Source organism: Gadus chalcogrammus, chromosome 8 (genome assembly GCF_026213295.1).
Source record: "Gadus chalcogrammus isolate NIFS_2021 chromosome 8, NIFS_Gcha_1.0, whole genome shotgun sequence".
Classification (NCBI taxonomy): Eukaryota; Metazoa; Chordata; class Actinopteri; order Gadiformes; family Gadidae; genus Gadus; species Gadus chalcogrammus.
In genome coordinates this window covers 9,106,791-9,128,990 of record NC_079419.1, presented here as the reverse complement: position 1 = coordinate 9,128,990, position 22,200 = coordinate 9,106,791, and the positions used below count along the sequence as shown (strand labels likewise).

Here is a 22,200-nt window from a genome sequence, read left to right as displayed (position 1 = left end):
CAACCAGTAGGGGCCCGTGTCTCACCATAGGCGATCATGAAGCAAAGGGCCTCAGACTCATTAGAAAGTGTTAAGCCCTGCTGTGCAGAGGGGCCCTCTTACATCACTCATGTGGCCCCCCTTATTTCTCAATCCTCATGAGTTCAATGTTCTTGCCTTTCCATGTATGCAAGACAGGCCCGACACCAGAAAAACTTGAAGATCGTGGAACGCCTCCGCAGAAATATAAATTTGACAGTTTAACCCAACCGTAGTGTTGGCAAGTGAAGTGTCACTTGGTGCAGCCAATACTAAAATGGTAATGGAAGAGCAGAAAAGCGGGGGAAAAGTAAGCGAGAGAGAACACTAGAGAGAGAAAGATAGAATGGGAAAAAATCACCCAAGAGCAGAAGGATTAAGGGGCCCTTAGGCACAGCAAGGCAGAGCGAGTGCAAGACCCTCGTGAATCAAAACAATTCCCTGAATGTGATCTCTGCACTCCAGCGCTGCAACACTGAAAGCATGTGCATGTCTCGCTGATCCCATGTCTCTCCCAAGTCCTCGCACAGCACCGAGAGCTTACGGGCGCTGCTGAAGGTGAACGGCCTTTCAATGTGAGGTTTGAGACTGGTTGAGATAGAGTCGCAGCAGACGCTCTTCATAATACTGCAGCTTATCGGATAACATTGAAGGCGAAAGGCAGAGGCCGGCGAACTGTTAGCCACGTGGCGTCTTTAAAAGATACGCTCAGAACTACATCTATAGGGAAACCTTATAGGAAACAGAACTATCTGTACATCTATCAGGCTGTGTGTGTGTGTGTCGGTGTGTCGGTGTGTCTGTGTGTGTGTGTCTCTCTCTCAATCTTTTCCTCTTCATTTCCTTTTCTTCATCATTGTGGGTCCACCCCTGCTGTGTAGACAAGGTCATAAAGGACCACATTCCCCCGCGGCTCCCATGGGGGACATTCTCTATCAGGCGTTCCCCAGCGGGGGGTCTCCCATCCAGAGTGTTTTGGATAGCATCCAACTCTAAGAAGTGAGGCTGCGGTCTCACTGCGGCTCTCCACAGACTTCAGACTGAGTAGAGGCGCTCCGCATAGAGCTGGGTGGCCGCTCACTCCATGCTCCATGACCGGGCTGGAGGATGAATACCATTCTAACCTCCATTGCGCCTGCTAATGCAAATCCATTCAGATTTATACCACAGATCTAGCCATACGCTTAGCTTTTTCCCCTGTGAGCTTTTCTTTTCCTCAGTCGCCATTCAGGACATGATGCATTTTTTGGGGAGGAGATGACAACGGTTTAGCCGGTGATTGACAGGTGGCTGTGGGCTCCTTCAGGCATGCTGCCGGCTCGGGGCAGCATGTATCCAAGCCGGGCTCCTCAGCAGAATAACTGATGCAATCAACCCTTTCCTTAAATCTATCATGAACTCAATTGACGCTTTATTCATTCGGCTGATGATTTGGCCCCCTTCTCACTAAAAAGCATTGTGATCATAGGAGCTGCAATCACGCCACAGGGGTAAGTCAATCAACAAATAAAACGCTCATGCACCAAATGTGAAAAAAACAAGATAGCGCAATGTCATCAATGTAAATATAAAAATTTTAATGGACAACTTGATAACGGCGCTGTAAAACAACATCTGGCAACATGAAGCGAGGGTGCATAAATGCTATCCCTATAGGCAACTTTTAATTCTCTCTGTTTAGAATGAGATAACGGATAGTATAATTAGTCCGGTCCACATTGTCCAAGTACACCTGGTACAGGCAGCTCCAGGGACCAGGGAATGGTATGCAGCAACTCTTAAAGGTGCGATATGTACGATTATTCATTTATAACAACCAACCACAATTATCAACAGAATATGAATAAATATCAGTTTGGACGTGACGTCAAAGTATTGGGTATTTACGTGCATCTATGTATTGCGTTGCAGAGATGTTAACTCAAGTCTGCAGCTAGGACTGGCCAGAACCGGTAAAACACTTTTTCTCACCTCTTGTCAATCATGTCAAAAGAACCCTGAAAACTGAAATGCCTCTGACTGCACGGATCACTTGAATGATAAACACTTTACGATCTCATAGCACAGATGCATTGTAAACAGTACGTTTTACGCTATTCAGTGAGGTGATGTATTTTACGCAGGGGGAAGGAGTTTAATGGGGGAAGGAGAGTGAGGGGACTTTTTGGAATTATACTGCCACCTATTTTGTGGAGGACAAATCAAGTTGCCCCTTAAGGTGTGTTTGCGTTAATGCTATCCCAATAGGCATTGTATGGGGGTTTCTGTTTAGAAAAAGCAAGTGATAATGGATTTTTGTCATTCCCTCTTTGACCTCCTGAGAGGTGCCTTCTGAGACTAGGGATTTGTTCTTAAAAGTCTGCTGCAGCTCTTAAAAAAAACCATTGATTTCTTCTTTCCCTACTTTCCCTGTAGCTCTGATAAACTATCGTTTTTGGAATTCGGCCAACCTAAGGAATTAACAATTACAAGTCGATTCTCCATTAATTATTTAAGATACTACAAAATAAATTCAGATACTACAGACAAACAACAAATGACTGAATACATAGGTTGATATGATGAAATCAAGTCATTTCAGATCTGTTGCTCATGAAAAAACAACTTAGACTACAGTTAGGATTTAAATGCACTATGAATCATTCTGAAGACACACTTATGAAAGAGCTTTTAAAGATGCAGGCTGCAGACGGTCCCATCAACATAATCACACCACACATGTATAAATAAAACAAAACATCTCTATTATCCAAAATCAGTCCACAAGCCTAGCTCAGCAGGCCTAGGGCTGGAAGGGGTGAGAGGAAAGGATTGTGTGGGCTGAGAAGGTACTGCTAGACTCTCAGAGAGCCGGGCCGATGGAGACGGCTGTTTAAAGTGCAGTGCGTCTGCTTTCCAACACATGCACGTGCGTTCCTATCTTTTCCGAAGAGGCGGAAGAGGATCCCAGGAGGAGCCTTCAACAAATATTTATCCCTCCCTCACTCACACTTCTTATTATACACCCTGCGTCTCACACACCCACGTGATGCACAGTTGTTTTGTTTTGACCAAATTCTATCGGCCTGAAAAATGGCTGATAGTTACGGCACAGAGCTTGGCGGCTGATATTTATCGACCCGTGAATAGGAAATTTTGTTTCTTACAATTGTGTGTGCGTTCCTTAACTTGTCCGGCGACCTGCTGTTTCAGACTAAGAGGTCATGTCTTGTATGAGGCCATGTGAGAGTGCCATCAGCTTTAGCAGCATATGTTGTTGTTGGCTATGAACGTCACACGTGATGCAGGTAAATACGTGCTCAAAATAACCGTTCAAATATGCAATTCAGCTGGATGAATCTTTATCCCTAAATCGATCACCATAGCCCCCCCCCCTCGTTGTAAATATTCCTTGCTCCTGTCGCTTTTCCCCTCTCTTCTCTGCTTTCCCGACGGAACCCGGGTCATGGGAACACGGGGGACACGTGATCCTCATTTGCATATAGAGTACATAGATAAAAATATCACGGTCTCAAAAGCACACTCAATAGGGACCTAATGGAACACGACAGTCATCTAAGCGCCGGGATAGAGTTGGAGCCGCAGAAGAAGTGTAAGAGGAGAAGAGCAACACTTTTTATTTTTTTTTATTCAAGTTTATACGAGAAGGCACTGCCACTGGGTAGGTGCTTTGTGGCGTGTTCGCGTTCACATACGCCCCGTGGAACCATAAACAAGCCGGCTCTAATCAATAGAATAATTGTGTTCGTCATTAGGGTTTCCATTCGTGCACCCTTGTAGATGGATCTCCAGGCGTATGACTTAACGGGTGACCAGCGCCAATGTTTCGTCCGTCCGTCCTTGTCTAATTTGCATGTTTGCCTGTTCGTGCTGGTACTTCTGTCCGAAATTAGTCACTTTTTGGCGAGGAGTCAGCAGTTGAACTTGTGAACTCCATCGGATTGAACCGGTCCTAACAAATATTTTCCACCGGTTCCCTGTATAGCGCTAGGCGCTTAACTGTTGAAGACAGAACACATTGACTTTCCCTACTCTCCTGATTACCATAAATCCCAGGCCAAGGTGCTCTGGAGAAATAGTGAGCTATTAGGTGGATGAGAAATATATTCATTAAAAGCATTGGCTTAAGGCTTGGCCTCTCCTCCTGGTTTAAGGCATTTTATCAGAACTCAGCCTCTAATTAAGATAATTTATCTTGTAAGTATGGACAGTTGCACATGTTTCAGAAGAATTGTTGCTGATCCATCAATTATATATGGATTCATGAATGCATCTAAGGCATCCATTGGCAAGTTGAAACAAGAAAAATGTTTTTTTTAGATTAGTAAAAAAAAAACAAAGCCACACAGAAAGTAGGCACCTTTTCTCTCGTATAATGTTCCGACGTAGAATGCAATATCTTTTGTTGGATTTGGACTGCATTTTTTCTGCTAGGCTGGGTGAAGGGGGATTTCTTGTAAACAACTTTGTTGTTTGTCAGTATAATATGATGAATTACAGATACAAATCGAATTGGCTCCCCCTCAATGGCTCTGCCTGGCCTTTCGGTTACATTTGTAAAATTGCAGCCAAACAGTTTTGTTTTTCGAATTTTAATGTAAGAACAGTAAGGTTCTTCTTTCTTATCTCAATATCAATTCTCACCAGCAATATGTGACCGTCAACTTGTGATCATGGACTCCGCAGAAGTGTTACTTGCGATTCATAATCAAGCCAATATTTCATTCTTTTCTTTTTTATTTCCATATTTTGCATGGACAATATGACATTTGACATTATAAGCCCATAAACAAATAATGACCATATGCTAAATTTAAAAGGTGGTGACTATTCAATGATATATTTTTTCCTGTATACATTCATTAATGTATTAATTAATAATTAATAATTAATGTATCAGTTTTAAACACTGAAGAGGAGGGTCATACATCCAACCTTACATGCAGAGCATATATTCAATATGCGTTCTGTAAATGTCCTGACACTCATCGAATCAAAGACCTTTGAAAGTTCAGGCCTGTCGTACACAAAAGCCTTGAACAAATTGGTACACACTATGATAAATGACAAACTAAAATCAGAGTTACCAACATCGTTGCCTTCATTCACAAGCTTCCATTTAGTTTAGTGGATGGGTGTATAAGAAAGAAATTCAGCGTTGTTTGTTGTTGTGTGTGTTTGGGTGGTTGTATTTATATTTATGTGTGTGTTTGTATGGATGACGCGTGCCTGTGTACGTGCACGTGAGTGCGTGTGTGTATGTGTGTGTGTTTCAATGCGTGCGCGTCAGCCCATTCCAGACAGATCATTGTACAAAAAAAATGTTTCCTTTTATCCCCCCCCGGCCCTGGGAGTCATTCTCCCTCCAGCAGAATAAACACAATCTCCTCGTCTCCGGGCGCAGTACGAGCTCCCAGGGCTGCAGGGGGCCCGGCACAGATCAATCTCTGGCCCACCGCGCTCCACTGCTCATCCTCAGTGCGGCGGTTCTGGTGGGGCTGGTGGTAGTGGTGAATAAGGTTAGGCTTAGGGCTGGCGGAAAACATAAATTGTCATCAAACATAATAGTTGTATAAATATATATTTTTAACATTTTAAGCCAATTTATTGTTCTAAATATTCATGCTTACTGACATTCTAAGTTTCCAAACGCATATTCACATTTGAGTACCCACACACAAGCGCACACACACATATACACAAACGCGTCGGTGCTCCAGTGTTGCGTTGTTTCATTCCGAGAAACCAAGCGTATAATACAGCCAGCAGGGGTAATGTATAATGCATAATAATAATAATAATGTATACCAGCCTCTTAACATCATATCAACATATCCGTGCTGAAATCACCCAGCAAATGCGTACCCGTACCGGAAATACAAAGAAATAGATTGATTGCAGGAACCTATAAGTCTAGCCAAGTTGAGCCAGTCTGGGGCTCTTCGCAGGTTTATGAAGCCAGATCCTTCACAGGGCCAGACCCTTGGCCCTGTGTGCACACAGATAAGGGATGAGGGCAGCGCTGGGCAGACAGCACAGAGGGAAAGGATGAGAACCAGCCGTTGACCTCCACAGTAAATAGAGTAATAGGGGCCATGCCCGACCGGTGGTTCAGTAGATTGGATGAATTGATGATCAGGACCTTATTTATGAAATGTGGTGTGCGATTCATTTTACTTATTAAGTGTACGTGTCCACAACCGTGCCAATTCACACCTGCAGGAGGTTAGTCCGTTATAAATCCCAGTCCAACTGGTCATGCGGGCACGTGGATCAGCCTCAGATCCTGCTCTTTACACGGCCAAATCAACCATCAACGGTCAATGCTGAGCAGCACAGGAACATTGATTCGTATCAATGAGCCTGCTGATCAATCGCACGCTAAGGGTAATCATGGCAACAGCCGAGTGGAAGACGAAGAAAAGAATGTCTCTGACAATGAAATCGAAGTAATTAGGGGTGAGGTGGAGATCAGAAAGCTTATTGTTTGGTGGCCGCAGCAGCTGTTCATAAACAAGAGAATATGCAGCATATGGCGACACGTCTCTCCTGGGTTTAATGACTCACAGTCGAGTTCCCTGCACCTATTTTGCACACAAAAATGATTAAACAACTGAAATCAAACTTCATGATATATACACGGTATTAGAATACATTTTAGTCTATTGGCACTCTGTTCTGCAATTCTTTAAAGCTATTTGATGTAATCTCTTGGATTGCCGAAACTGATGATTATTTCATCAGTCAGTTACTACAGTCGATCCCTCTCCACTGCTCCCGGGGGGGGACGGGGGGGGGGGACGGACGTACGTGATGGTGAGAGAGCACTGATGAAATACTGAGCAGGCTTTGATTACAGATTTGAGCAGGCTTGGGCTGTATCTTTGTTAAATTGCAAGGTGCTTACGGAATAGTTTTGGCTCACGACAAGTCAAATATAACCGCTGGTTTTAATGTTTACGATAATGTCATGTGGATCTTTGATTTACATTTGATAGTCAGTTCAATTATCTGTGGTTTCAATTCAACACCTCACCATCTGCATCGCAATTCCCTCTGTCTCCAAAATGTTAATATATTGCGTGGACCAGAGTTCATGTACAGATGCACACATTCTCCCGTCGAGTCTGTTTTTATAGATCCAAGGGCCGTTATCAGCCTCCCCAAAAACCAAAATGCCCTTGGATGCAAGTTAATAGACCTACAGTTAATCAGAGCAATGAAAATAGTGACACATAAGCTGACGCCATCTTGGATTTGTTTATGAAAGTGCCTTGACCGCACTCCCATAGAGCGCCATGGTATCAAACCCGCCTCGTATTTGATAAACTGTAGTGATTGGTGTGTGCTTTGAGGGCGGTCTGGGGTCTATAAAAAGTTATAAATGAGACCCCTGTTCTCTAGCCCCCATGCCTGAATGACACAGGACTATAGAACCTTTTGGACTGTGTGCCTTACCCTCTACCTGTCTGTCTTCCGTCTACCTGTCTGACTGCTTGTCTGACTTCCTCTCTGCCCGTTTGTCCTATCTTGCCCGACTCTCAGGTGAATGACTCCACTTCTCAAACTACTCTTTGTGGGTAAACAAAACTGTAAAAAAAACTGTAAAGTGACGTCATTCTCACTTCAGTATTCCTCTGCCTGTGCTGTCCTCCGGCCCGCCTTGATGGTGTTGTTCCTTGAGTGTGGAGATCAGTCTGAGTCTAAACTTTGATCCTCTGAAGCAGCTCACAGGGATAGAACGTCTCCAGTCTTTATTCACTGGTACACGGATCCCATCAATAATTGCCTTTGGAGGGATTAGGAGACGAGATGACTAGGGGAAATGCTAAAGACTAGTAAAACACCCTCCCAACAGAAAGACCATGCATAAATACATATATTTAGTATAAATAAATGAAGGGTACTATAGGTGCAGCGTGCTGAATTTGCATCGTTAAATTTGTGGTTAAAGTCCCTCACTCATCTCTCTAAGAGTTGTATAATTAATTGTTTTGGCACGATAACTAGATTGTAAAATGCACATGAAGGATCTTGGCCACTGCGTGTCTGTTATTATATTACTCGAAAAGATATCAAATTATTGTTGTTTACCAACCCTTATTGTCAAATAAGTATTTTCTAAAAGATCAGAATAATCAATAATTAATTTCCATCTCTAGTCATCTGGATGGAAACTAATTACACAGTGTGATATATTCGAGTGTCTGTGTGTGCGTGCGTGTGTGTGTCTTTGAGTCTGTGCATGCCGGATTGTATATCATGCAAAAACACACACAGACCCACACAAACTTTATAAATAATTAAAAAGTACAAATCTTCTTGACATCTTGGATTAGGGCTTGGGTTTCCATCTCAACAAGAAATATGCAATTAGAAGCTCATGGGGCCCTATCTTGCATCCGGCGCAATTTACATTCTTACTGGCGCATGTGTCGTTGCTAGTTTGCAACTGGCGCAGAGCGTTCTTTTCTCTCCTGGTGCTATTTTGCAGTTTCAGAAACCACTTGCGCCACAAACCAGGAATACCTGGTTTAAAGTCAGTGGCGCATTGTTCAGATGCTATTTTAAGGGCGCATGCATAATGCTGCTTGTGCAGCTCACGCATACACTTTGCTTCTCTCATCTACCTATACCACACATTCTTGGTAAATTATTTGGGAAAGAACAGCTGATACAGCGGTAATAAGTTGTACTTTTAAATCAATGCATCTGCAAACACCGTACAGCAAACACATATTTTCTTGACACAGACATCGTGTACATGCCCATAACTTTTATGATTGATGAGTATTTGATCATGAGAAAACATTGTTTTGCCGCGACTGAGTGTTAAAAAGAATGAATGAATGCTGGCGCGCGTGTGTGTATGTGTAAAATAATTAATGAATGCGGGCGAGCATGTGTGCGTCCATCTGTTTAAACACACGCAAACTAAACACGTAACGCATAATACAGTCCATGGCAATGTATATTAACGGGGGGACACATGCATATTAGGAACACAAGTCGATAACGATGATGCATACAATACTGATAAGAAACGATGATTATAATGTATTGCGTAGATCATTAAATTGAACCACAGTTACCGCATATCATATGTGTGTTAAGTTTTCTTTGCCGAAATTTATTTGAGTCAGTATTTCTGAAATTGTGGAAGAAAACCTTATTCCATGTGTGAATTAGGCCATATTATTTGGCCATAAACTGAGCCATTTGAAGTTTGAAATGCACGTGCATCTGTCTCATCGGAGACTGCAGACGCGCTGTCAAAATATCAACTTGTCAGATTCAAATGCACTCATGGCTCTTAAAGGGGATGGGAGCTGGCACTCTCATTGGTTTATTGCACGCTACGCCCAAACCAAACCTACGGGTAATTAGGCTACTTCAGACCAACCCTTTTTAGTTTTGCGCTGGTATAGCGACATCGCCATAGAACCGCCCACAAAGCTACTTGCGCTTGGCGCTTCTCACTTGCGTTTCAGACCGTTGAAATAGGGCCCACGGTGTGCATTATGAGGCATCTCAAAGACCTATGCGTTTCTTTGGCGGCAACAGTACCAGCTGAATAGCGAGTCCTACACTTTCTGAGGGAACATAATGATGGAAAACACATTAACTCTGCCGCTTGTGATCTGAATGCATGGCAATAATGTTGCCAACAAAATCCAGGTCTTAACATTCATAGTACTGTAAATGCAAGGGCTTTCATCAGTGGGCCACAGGCTCAATCACCATTGTGTAACCTTATTCGGCGATAGATTACATTTATGTAAATGAAAATCTTTGGAGATGTACTAGACGACCACTTTCACAACCTTGCAAACATAGAAGAGCAAATTGCTTCATTACAACTGAACGACCACAAAGCCTTTTAACAAGCATACACCACCTTGGAAGCAGTTTGCTGGTCACTATCATCAGAGGGAAAGCAAGAGGAGTTTGCCCTCATCTTTAAAGGTAATGCAGATATTGTTAAAGCAATTATTCCTTGTTTCACCCTAACTTTTTTGTTTTGAAACTGCTTTATGAAATTGAAGTGAAGAACAAAACCGGCCTCGTCAAACTACACAAAGCTTCAAAACTTGCATGTGTATAAATGTGAATATTTTAAAACAAATATGCAAAATGTGTAAAATTTTGCCTAAAGTCAATATGTCCCATTTATTCATTTAAAAAACTCTGAAAAAAGTGTCTTATTTTGTGCTTCTAGTATCATAGAAGAAAGGTTAGGACAATTTCTCCAGTGAGCTTGGCAGAGACAGCCACACTGAGGAAGGCCTGCTTGATGAATAACAAAGGAAAAGTGGTGAAGAAAGAGGCATTCATTAACGCAGCACATAACCACAAGACCCTGCCCATGGGCCTGAACCAGAAAAAAAGCCTGTAGACAAAGAAGGAATTGCAAAGGCATAATTCTGGACCATTTTCTGGACCCCTACAGGCCAGACAGGGTCACTGCGGCTACAGAACCCTGACGGTGTACCCAGGACTACGTTACTGTGGCCCTGTCTGAGCTTTCCTTCTCCACGTTATTCCCTCATTCATGAATAAAGGGGTGAAGGAGGGGGGAATGAGAGAGAGGCGTTGAAAGAGCCTAAATCCCTCCTTGTTATAACGCTGCTTTGAATGTAAGGACTAAGTGCTCCACACCAACACTGGCTGTTAACTTTAATGACTTCAATCTCCACAGCTCACTTGCTTTAAAGACATCAGCGAGTGGCACCGCCGCCGCCAGTCCCAAACTGCTTACTGATGCCACTCCTCCGTGCCTCCATCTCACAACATCACACTAGACAGCGGCGAAATTGAGTTCCAACCAACCGCATGGCTCAGTCTGGAAACTGAGAGCGGTTTATAAAATCATCCCTTTAAGATGGCCATTACTTTTTTCATTAACTCTTCATAACATTTTCTGGGGACGTGTTCCTTTTTTTCGTACAATTTTGTGCTTCTTGTTACATATCTGATTTGATTGTGTATAGTGGCTTTCAAAGATTTGAAAGCCACTTTATCTGAGGGCCCGGTGAATTACTGTTTGTCAAGATGATTTGCAGCGTTGCTTGCTATCAGTTACCTTATCAGAAATATTGTTTTGCTTCCTCCAATAGGTGGATGTGTGGCACCACCCCCCCCACCCCCTCCTCCTCATACATATATTCCGCATATATGTGTTTATAATTAATATTTCAGTGCCTTTTATTCTTGTCTTTTCAAAGTTCTCCATCAGATGAATATGACATGAAAGAACAAGTGTGCCATTGATTAGGACCCTTTTTATTCTCTCCCTTGAGACAGACTCCAACGTCACAATTAAGAAATAAAACTTTCACTGTGAACAAACACAGTAATGGTTATCACTTTACTTTCGTAAAGGTGGATGGGATGTTAAGGTATGGACCTTATTTAAGTCATGTTGGCCATCAAGAAGAGGAAAACTTTGTCTCCATTTGTAGCGATGCATCTGAATGAACAAACGTTGCCATTTGGTGTGCACCAAGGTTCAATCCTAAGGCCTCTTTTATTTGTACCTTTAAATCACTCACCGTGCTTACTTTTTTAATTATAAAATCCCTCACTGATTCAGTTTATTTAACTAATCAAGGATTAGACGTGCCAGAATTTGCTCACAATGTAAATAAGGACACACACGAACAAACAGGATAATTGTTTTTGGATGTCATAGAAAGAAAGTTACTTAGCCCTCCCATCAGCCCCCTCTTCTAAAGACAAAACAATTAATTAAGAAACCTTGAATCACTGGAGGATGAGGATGATCAAATAACCACTTTAACTCAATACCATGTGCAACCGTGTTCGTCTATAAAAATACACAAACAGTCTTTGTTGCCAGTTTTGGAGAAAGAAATAGGCCTATAATCCAGCCTTATTTGTAAAGTGCACATGAGTCTCAAAGCGCCTTCTATTTCTGATGCAGGCTCACAGTTTCTATTGAGTGCATTGCTTTTCATCCTCCACTTGGTATTCTGACATGCTGGTACAAACATCCTTTAGTGTGACAGTTTGTCTTATAACTGTAGTTACTGCCCCGTGAAGTTTAACTGCAGTCCTCTATGTGCGGCATGAAATGTGGATGACCACCGCGCAACTGAAAACAGCAGGATAGTTTTCCCTTCCTCTCTGACTCTCAGAAATTAATAAGAGGGTGCAAGGGAATGAATAATGAATGTGACGTCTGTGAGGGTCTCCGTAGCGGGTCTCCAGATAATTCTCCCTCCCTCATTCTTATTCCCTGGCTGAGGTTGTGAGATTAGGGAGTTATGGCAGCATGCAAATTCCCGACGCTCCAGCCTGTCAAAGGGCGATGTTTTGAAGTCGGCGATGAGGGGCTTCTGAATCAATGATATTTAAATGCTGGAGAGTCTAGAACTCCCAGCCCCAAGAGATCCATAGCAGCCCAAGGCGGGCAGATGGTCCGGCCGGCTCTCTGCCCTTTTGTTAAGGTGCTGCCTGTCGGTCTGACCGGTGGAGCCACATCGATCTGGCCTGCAGCAGACCCACAGCTGGATCACGCCCTCTGACGTGGCACGACCTGTGTGCTGCTTACCGTGTGTGTGTGTGTGTGTGTGTTTGTGCGTGTGTGTGTTTGTGTGTGTTTAATGTGCCTGTGTGTGTACGACTGCATCATGTATGCAATGGGTAGTTGTGACTATTGGTGTTTTGTGTGGTGTGTATGTATGTTGTGTGGGTGGGTGTGTGCTCATTGTGTGTCCCAAATTGTTGGTTTGTGGGATATTAGATGCTTGTTTCATTTACTTGTGTCTGTGTGTGTGTGTGTGTGTGTGTGTGTGTGTGTGTGTGTTTAATGTGCCTGTGTGTATGACTGCAACGTGTATGCGATGGGTTTATTTGTGTTTTTGTATGATGGGTTGTGTGTTTCTGTATGTTGTGTGGGTGGGTGTGTGCTCATTGTGTGTCCCAAATAGTTGGTTCTAAATGCTTGTATATTTCCTTGTGTGAGTGGGTCTGATTTGCAGTGACAGTATTTATCTGGCACCTTTTTATGACTACATACGTGTCGTGGTGTGTGTGTGTGTTTGTGTTAAAAGAGTATTTATGTGGTAATTTTGATGCCTGGGTGTGTTTGTATCTCCATCTGAGTGTGTGTGCACTGTGTGTGTGTGTGTGTGTGTGTGTGTGTGTGTGTGTGTGTGTGTGTGTGTGTGTGTGTGTGTGTAGATCCCCGCTGGCAATAGGCAGTATTCGAGTGGTGTGGAAGCCATCGCTGTTTGTGTGTGCGTGTGCGTGCGTGCGTGTGTGTGTGTGTATGTGTACTCCTGCGTGTATCTGTGATCACAGTGTGTGTGTGTGTGTGTTTGTGTGTGTGTGATGGAGGCAGCTGATCCTGTCTCCTACCACTGCGGGTCATCACACATACACAGCGTCCTCACACCTCCCCTTCTCCAGATGAGCCCTAAGAACTGCAGCACACAACTTCATACGCCCATTTAAGGGCTTAAGGTTAGGGGGTGTCACCAAATGTTAGGCTGTGAATCAGTTCGAGGCTGACACTGTGATAAAGGGCCAAGAACCATAAGCTTGATCCGACAAAAAATGTACTGTTCTCTATCTTTGCGTAATTAATGCATAATGCTTCTTGCACAGTTCAATTCCATTCATTTGAGTGCCTAATGAATAGAAAAGTTTCCATTGGCTGACAATGTTTCCATTTCCATTGGCTTGCAGTGATGTAATGTCATATTCTGATGCTGGCAGACCGAGAAAACTAACAAGCCCATTTGAGTGCTGCTGTTTACCAGTCTAGCCCTAATGGACATGGGCTGGCTGTTGCTGTGCTAAAATATTACTGTGGAATATGTAACTTGCTCCTCTTAACCACATGATACAACAGCCAGACAGCGGCGGATGTTCATTCTGAGACAACACTTGAACAACAACCACGCAACACCATGAAAACATAAATTACTTTATTTTTTTTGAGCATTTGTTATTCACGCAAATAATTGCTCACAATATTGATCTTGTGTTATTGGGCGTCAATGACAAATTGCTTCTGATATAGTTGAGTGAGGCATGGACAATATTTTCGCAAATGCAAAATACACAGCTATAGAGTTACAGTATAAACACTATGAGTAATAGCCAACATTCATGTACGCAAGCTGGTGCCCACTTGCAGAATGTACAACGCGGTATAAGGCAAACACTTCCTCTCCTCAAGTTGTTGCTGGAAAATACAAAATAGCCAAGTATCGATACAGGTCATTAACGATTAATTACAGAAGGATATAGGAAATGAAAAATTTAAATATTGAAATGAAATGAAAGGGTAGCAATGTTTTTGTGATTAGAGACTTTAATAGCACAGGAATTAATGAGAAATAATTAAGTTTAACAGTCAGTGGCAAATATTGAATACGAAGTGTTTTTTTTTTTTAAATGAAACCCTATACATTAACTTAAAATACATCTTCACATGCCCTTCTCCCTACTGTTTTCACTTCTGATGATTCACTTGATACCTACATTTAGTTATAGAATTGTGTCCGCTTGACATCAATTTGATACTTTCTTGTATAGGAAGAAGGAATTCTCTAAATTATGCAAGCAATGTCGTTAAGAGAAGTACATTCGGATTACATTTTTTCAAATTGGATATTCAGCTTTTCTCCCCGTAGCATTTGAAATGTTGTGTTTCCATGACAGCATAATATTGAGGGTAATAGAAAACAACGCCTCCAGGCTCACCTTAAAAAAAGGATGTATATATATGTTGAGTTTGTGCTTTATATTATGTATAAGATGTAGCCACTTTGGTGATCAATGGTGTATATCTCTTCATGGAATAAATAAATAAGTAAATCATAACAAAAATATCAATACATCAATAAACACATAAATATCAAACCGTCAAAACCAACCAAAACATTTACTCGGTTAAAAAACCAATAAATAATTTAAATAAATGAACCAAATCGATTGACGTCACAGAGTCACAAGTAGCACTTCCTTCCCAACCACGCCCCCTTTTTCTCCCACGATACACCTCTCTCTCCCCCCCCCCCCCCCCGCTGTTTCCTCACGAGTCGTCCTCCGTGCGGATGACGTGGAACAGCGTGACGTTGAACAGCACCTGGTGGCCGTTGTTCCAGCCGTACAGCGCCCTCTCCCGCGCGTTGTAGTCCAGCATGGACATGTGGAAGTACTGGTTGTGGAAGGGGATGTCCGTGTACTCGTAGGTCGACGTGGCCGTGGCGTAGGCGTAGTACACCTTGGCGCCCGTCAGGTGGGAGTTGGTGATGTACAACGTGCCGCAGATCATGAAGGACTCTCCGGCGTTCCTCTTGGAGTACTCGGTGTTCCACGTGCGTAGCACCTGCAGCGTGTCGGCGTTCAGCCAGCTGATCACGATGTTGCCGGCGTTGGCGTTGGTGGCGTACACCGCCCACAGGCCCAGCTCGTCCGCCATCAGGTCGATGTCAGAGAAGCCACCCCACGAGTACGGGTAGACGTTGTGGAAGCCCGCCGACTCCAGGGCGCGCTGTATGTCCACGCTGCCCGTCTCGAAGTGGTAGCGCACCACGATGTTGCTCTTGATCTTGTTGTAGTACAGCGAGCCGTTGTACACCACGTGGTTTGTGCCTGCCCACTTGAAGGGCAGCGTGTACGTCCGCGACTCCACCCCCGCCACAAAGTCGTCCATGGACTTGAACTCCTTGACGATGCGGTTGTTGGTGTAGCTGTCCATGTACCACACCTGGGGCGAGGGCGGAAGGAGGGATTAGAAGGTTTGGTGGAGAGGTTTTAATGAGGACCCTACTGGGGATGGAGACGAGGATGTAGCGACGAGGGGGTCTGAGCAGGAGGAAGGGAGAACAACGTTTTTTAAAGAATTGTTTTTGTCGATAACTATTCTATTGCAAAATATAGAAAATATGTATGTATGAGTGACTATTGTGTCAAATATTTGTGTTTTTTGCTTCTTGTATTGTATATGATGTGTGTAGAATAATTGGCTCCAGTGTTGTGGTAGCTGTTGTTGTTGTTGTGGATTGTTTGCTGTTCAGGGAAGTAAGGAAGGAAGGATGAAAGGAAGGAAGGCTTGATGGAGAGGAGGAGGTAAGAACAAAGACATTTTGAATAAACATGTCCTCTTGGAACACAGGAGGGTAGCAGTTGTATGTAAATGATTGAACATAGGGGCTTCAAAGACTTGTGGTGGTGGTTGAGGACACAGGAAGCACCAATTCCCTGGTCTGCATTGACATATGAGTGGCGTGCACACTGCACAGTCTTTTTTATGTGATCTAGCCTACACGTCTATACGTCAGGTAGCCACATTTAGAGTAACCGGATCCTGATCCAATGTATTTCGCTGAAACAAGCCCGGTCATCAGTTATGTTTAACGAACACCGTGTCGTGATTGGTCTGAAAAAAGTAATGATGTGTTAAGCGGCGTTCACACTGTACACGTCCGTCGACAGATCTCATTGACTTTGCATGGGGCGCCCTCGAAGTGCATTGTGGGTCAATCCGTTCGGTTGACTCCGTTGCCTGCCTCAAAAAGTGGAGAAGTGTTCAACTTTTCAGGTAGTGACCGATCCGTTGGCCAATCAGATCGCGTCCCCCATACGTCAGACACGCCCTCCGTCGTCCGTCGACAGACGTGTACAGTGTGAACGCGGCATTAGAGGAGAGCATCTAAATAAAATAATCATGCCAGCCCCGCTCGTCCACCGACTCACCCTGTTGTTCTGGGGGGATGCCTGAGGGTCTGTCATCCAGGCTCCGAAGCGGGCCCCTGAAGTCTTCACCGTCAAGGGGCCCGTAATCTTCATCAGCTTGCCACACGCTGGGAACACATCATGACCCAGATCGGTCACACAAGTCTAACAGATCACTATGACACTTTTACTTATCTTAAAGGTGACATATTGTCCCACCAGGTGTGAGTAGGGATGGGAATGCAGAACCGGTTATTGTTCAGACCCGTCGCCGAGTCAACCGATTCCTTGCAAGCCTGCTTCATTGGAAGCCTGCTTAACGATTCCGCTCCTTGTCGCAAATGCGTCATGATGTCACACACACGCTGCTTTGTTTTGGTTCAGAACGCAGCAAACATGGCGCCGCAGAGGAAGAAGCGAATTGTGCGTTCACACCAAACGCGACGGGGCGACAAGATCCCATACAAAGTGAATGTAGAGACGCGTATCGGGCGAATTTATCGCGAGAGAAAACCGGCGACAAGTTTTGATTTGTCGCGCTACACTTTCGCCGTGCACAGGCGAGCGCGTTCACAAGGATTTATGCCGCGACAAAATCGCTCGAGTTGAAATATTTCAACTTTGACCCGAATTTCGCGTGATGACAGCCAATCAGCGTTCAACAGCGTGACAACTGAGTGACGTGTGTAACGTAACAGCCAATCAGCGTTCAACCGTCCAACTCAGTGCAGTGCAGTCCGGGGTGAACTGCAGCATGGAGGAGAAAGTGATTGTTACCGTTTGCGACTCCCGTAGCTCTATATATAATAGTATATAATATAATATAATATAATTGTATGTATAATATCACGGCCAACAGCTCTGTGCGCCTCCGGATGGCCGTAGCGTGGGGAGCTCTCATAGGGATTGGGCTTCTCGGGGTATGTTTACCGGCGTTGCTATGGTTTCCGGTTTTGTGTGTTCCAACGGTTTATTAGGTAGGCCCATCTAATAAATCTCTGTCTAATACTTCATTTTGTTTATGTCAGTTGAATTTTGTTACAAGTTGAATGCAAATGAGCATTGTTAGTATTCCAGAGGCACAAGCTCTTACTTGACTGTTTTCAGTCTGTGTTTTTAGTTTTATGGCACATAATGATGGCATTTGCGCTTAAATAGCCAAACATATATTTTTTTGTCAAGACCAATTGATTTGAAAATGTACAATTTCCTAATACTAGACGCACTTCTGATCAGATATTAAAGAGATTTAATACAAACAAACACATTTGTACTTATTTTCTCACCCAATGAGAATCGATAAGAGAATCGATAAGGATTCAGATCGATAAGCAGAATCGGAATCGGATTCGTGAAATTCTTATCAATTCCCATCCCTAGGTGTGAGTGTGATTAGCCGTTACAAGCCGTTTGAAAATCTGCCCTTTTCTGACATCACAAGTGGGCGTGTCCACCTAGATGTATGACGGATGGATGGGCAACGTTTGCTACAGTCCACTGGGTAGGCCGGTTGGCCGATCTACTCAGCACACATCGAGGTGGACACGCCCACTTGGGATGTCAGAATAGGCAGACTTTCAAAAACGGCTTGTAACGGCTAATCACACTCACACCCAGTTGTATGATATGTCACCTTTAAGTCTGATAGCAGACCAGCTCAATTTGGGGGAACAGTAGTTTGGCTTTCTTTCGCTGTATATTTGTTTCAGCCAATCTTGCTGCTTGATGGGTGGGGATCTGTTAGCGTGTAATTGGATAACAGCATAAACATGGCCGGCACTTGTTCATTTAACTTTCCCGGTGAAAGGCTAAAACACCCACGCTCTAAGATGGTGTCTGTCAAGGTTTGAAATTAAAAACGTGTTGTCATGCCAATGTAGAAACACACTTTTTACGAATGCTCCATGTTGCCACTTGTGAGTGCGATTCTTTGCAGTACAATATCTCCGTAATGAAACAGGGATACATGCCGTAACTCTGCCCAACTCAGTTTTCGCCTCCCAGGCCAGACTCTGAGCCGACCCCCAGAAGTTATGCTATAGAACGGTAAGACTGCTGTATCCGAGATAAGGTCCCACAGATAAACACCCCATACCCCAACACACGGGTCATGTTTTAGCAACAAGCCGGGGTCTACGTGCTGCCGTCCGACTAAACGACTGAGCAGCGGCTGAGATGAGAAACGCTCAAGGTTCAAGGCAGACCATCTGGAGTGCAGAGTGATAATTACAAATGAACACTCAAATGTCCTGCTCCTGTCATTGCATAAATGGGAGCTAGAAAATAAAAGACCCTGAACTGAATCCTCGATCGTTTTACAAGAATGCCTTCACCATCTCCCGGGTTCAGGTGTTTTATGTACTTTTATGTAGTTTCAGTAGAAAGCCGGGATACATGGATGAAAAAAAATAGCTTGAAAGACGGTAAGCAAATCTCGCTCATGATGTATTCATGAGGTTTGCCATAATATCTTATAGTATTTAGTTCTACCCGGCTTCTCCAAGGCCTGGCCACAGTCTGTGCTTTAGTATTCCATCCACTTCCTCTGCAACTCATTGCATGTATACAGCAGTGGCTTGACTGATGACCCCTCAAAGCACGGAGGTCCTGCTTTCCAGGCTTTAATGTATAGTCGCACAAGGCCGAACAGGAAGGACATGTAAGCGAGCCGATTTTCACCAGGGACAACCCCCCCCCCCCTTATTAGTGATCTAATGCAGGCCTGAGAACCCTTTGACCTTCAGTCATAAATCCTCTGCACCACATTACACATTACATCACTGTAATAATGGTATTGTCGGTGCAACAACAACATGATATTGCTACTGTGAAAGGTACAATGTAATGGTTTAGGGGAAAATAGTGACAGTCATCGGGAATCTTGTCTGTTATACTTCACAATAAGGGTACATTAATCAATAATTAATTAATGGTGGTAAATACAATGGTAAGCATGATCATATAGCAGTAGCATAGGGGTCATTGGTAGTGGGTTACAGTTAACCCTAACCCTATTAAATAATGTATAAATTAATACATGGTTAACATGAACACCATTACCTTAGTTAACATAAACACCAATAGTAATCATGACCACCATTAGTCAATGATTACAAGACCATTAGTTAACAATGTTAAGTAATTGTGTTAGTTAATTAATGTACTCTTAATGTAGAGAATTATCATCTTGTCCTCAGTTTCTTTGCAGACCATGTACCAGACGTCCGCAGCACTGCTTAAGCTCCCATATTCATTTATTAATAAAAGATTAACAGCTATGTTTCGACCCTATTGGGTCTTCTTCAGGCACCGTTTGCCTGAAGAAGACCCGATAGGGTCGGAATGTTGCTGTTAATCTTTTATTAGATAGTGGTGCAGGGCTCTATGTATCAGACGTTCAGGACCAGTCAGATAGTGGTGCAGGGCTCTATGTATCAGACGTTCAGGACCAGTCAGATAGTGGTGTAGTGCTCTATGTATCAGACGTTCAGGACCAGTCAGAGAGATGTGTAGTGCTCTATGTATCAGACGTTCAGGACCAGTCAGATAGTGGTGTAGTGCTAATCAACCAAAGAGGCAGAGACTACGGGCAGCGTAACCCTTCATCTTGTATACACCATCCGGCCTACATATAAGCCTTATTAGCTTTGATATTATGCTAATTGAATGAAACGAAAGACAGCTTTTTGAAGTACATTTCATGTGTCAACTCGAAAATTTTCAATCAATATCTTATATATATAAATATAATACCCTTTGCTAGTTTTATGTCCAGTGTTTCAAAATTGGACATAAAAGTTCAGAGAACAACTGAACTTAACTAAAGTGAAGCGGCCTGAATCTCAGTCTCTGTCTGTGCGTCTGTGTGTGTGTGGGCGCGTCTGTGCGTGTGTGTCTATATGTGTGCATATGTCTGTGTGTCTGTGCGTGCATGCATGTGTACATGTGTTTGTGCGTGCGTGTGTGGCGTCATGCGTGTGTGTCTGAACGTCTGTGTGTGCGTGCGTGCGCCTCTGTGTGTGTGTGTGTGTGTGCGCGTGTGCGTGTGCGTGGTTCTCTTACCGAGCTTGCTCATGCAGCTGCGCAGGCGGCTCTCCAGGCTGACCACCTTCTGCTGGAGCTCCTCGTAGTCGTAGGCGCCCATCTCCTCCTGGATGGCCATCAGGATGGCCGTCAGGTTGCGGATCTCCTCCTTGAACTGCGTGACCAGCCGGGTGTCCGTCTTGTACTGCTCCAGCACGGGGATCAGGGGCTGCAGGGCCTCCATCTTACCCTTCAGATCCTGGGGGGAACCGGGGGGGGGGGGGGAAGTGAGAGAGAGGCCAGCAGTTTTCCGGATTATTCTCTTGCAACTGGTTGTTAGCCTCGTGGTATAATTGCAAAAATTGTTCTTCCGGTTTTCGGAAAAAAAGAAAAGGAATGTTTTTTGGCACACGCATGTGACTTTTTTTTCTATACAGTAGGTGTGACCAGATGTGTGAACAATTTTCTTAAAAACTAAAAGGCAAAGTGAATTACAGCGTTCGGAGAGTAGAGTTAGGCAGTGTCAAGGGGTAGAATGTCGAGCGGTCTTGAAATCAGCAGAAAAGGCAGTGGTGCAGCAAAAATTACTTTTATTTACATTTTCAGCATATACAGAGAGCATGGCCTAGCTTCTGCCTTCTAGCTCCCCCGTCGGGCGCGCGCTTCCTAGAAGCCGCAGGGATCGCACAGCTGAGCACGGCGGTGAGCAGTTCTACTTTTTAACCACTCCATACACAAACCCGCCCCACGATCGCATCATTCACCAAACCCCACACAATATGCAGACACTATGCAGATACTTGATTACGGGTTAATGCATGTCAGATAAATGCCCGGTGCGGCCTCAACACGGACGCGTGAGGACGCGCCAATAGCCGCGTCATCACAGGCAGATATCACGATTTGGCCAAAAATATGACTTAGGCAGTTATGCTATCATGCTATAACGGTTTTAAAGGTTCATTCATCGTGTAACTCTGACTCTCGTCGGATGAATGTGTTGAATGTGTGACCTCATACGCAAGACATTTGGATGTACAATGTTTTATTCATTCGTATCGATTGTGGATTTCACTAAGAATGTGATACAAAGGTTAACAGCTGGAGAAGGGGGAAAGGTTTGCCCGTGTGACTCCGGGTAATGTGGCACATTAACATACTCAAACGGTGTACGCATTGATCCAGTTGAACCAAACAAGCAAGTTGTACGTGCTGCCGTCGTTATCACCATCCCATCGTTTCACCAGAAAAATAGTACTGATCAATTGTTATTCCCGGAGCAAACAAAGAGCTGACTTTCAAACTCTGTTAAAAGTAATTTGAGGGTATCTTTGTCCCGACGACACCACAGCCACAGTCTATGTAAATTGAATCAGGAATAATTGTTTATCGATTTACCCGCCCTTAAAAAAAAAGAATGGCAGCTTCAGAGGAGGGCCACACTAC

At 43.8% G+C, this 22,200-nt stretch overlaps 1 protein-coding gene across 3 annotated transcripts in view; it reads right to left on the bottom strand.

Annotated features, from left to right (window-relative positions):
* Window positions 1–15,085: 15,085 nt before the first annotated feature.
* LOC130386930 (noelin-3-like) overlaps window positions 15,086–22,200 on the bottom strand; it is a 15,554-nt gene continuing 8,439 nt past the window's right edge. For all 3 annotated transcript variants that reach the window (XM_056595796.1, XM_056595794.1, XM_056595795.1), the window contains exons 4-6: window positions 20,794–21,013; window positions 16,753–16,859; window positions 15,086–15,763 (exon numbers count right to left, since the gene is read on the bottom strand). In XM_056595796.1, the coding sequence (XP_056451771.1) occupies window positions 15,086–15,763; window positions 16,753–16,859; window positions 20,794–21,013 (1,005 nt within the window). The remainder of the gene's footprint in view (window positions 15,764–16,752; window positions 16,860–20,793; window positions 21,014–22,200) is intronic.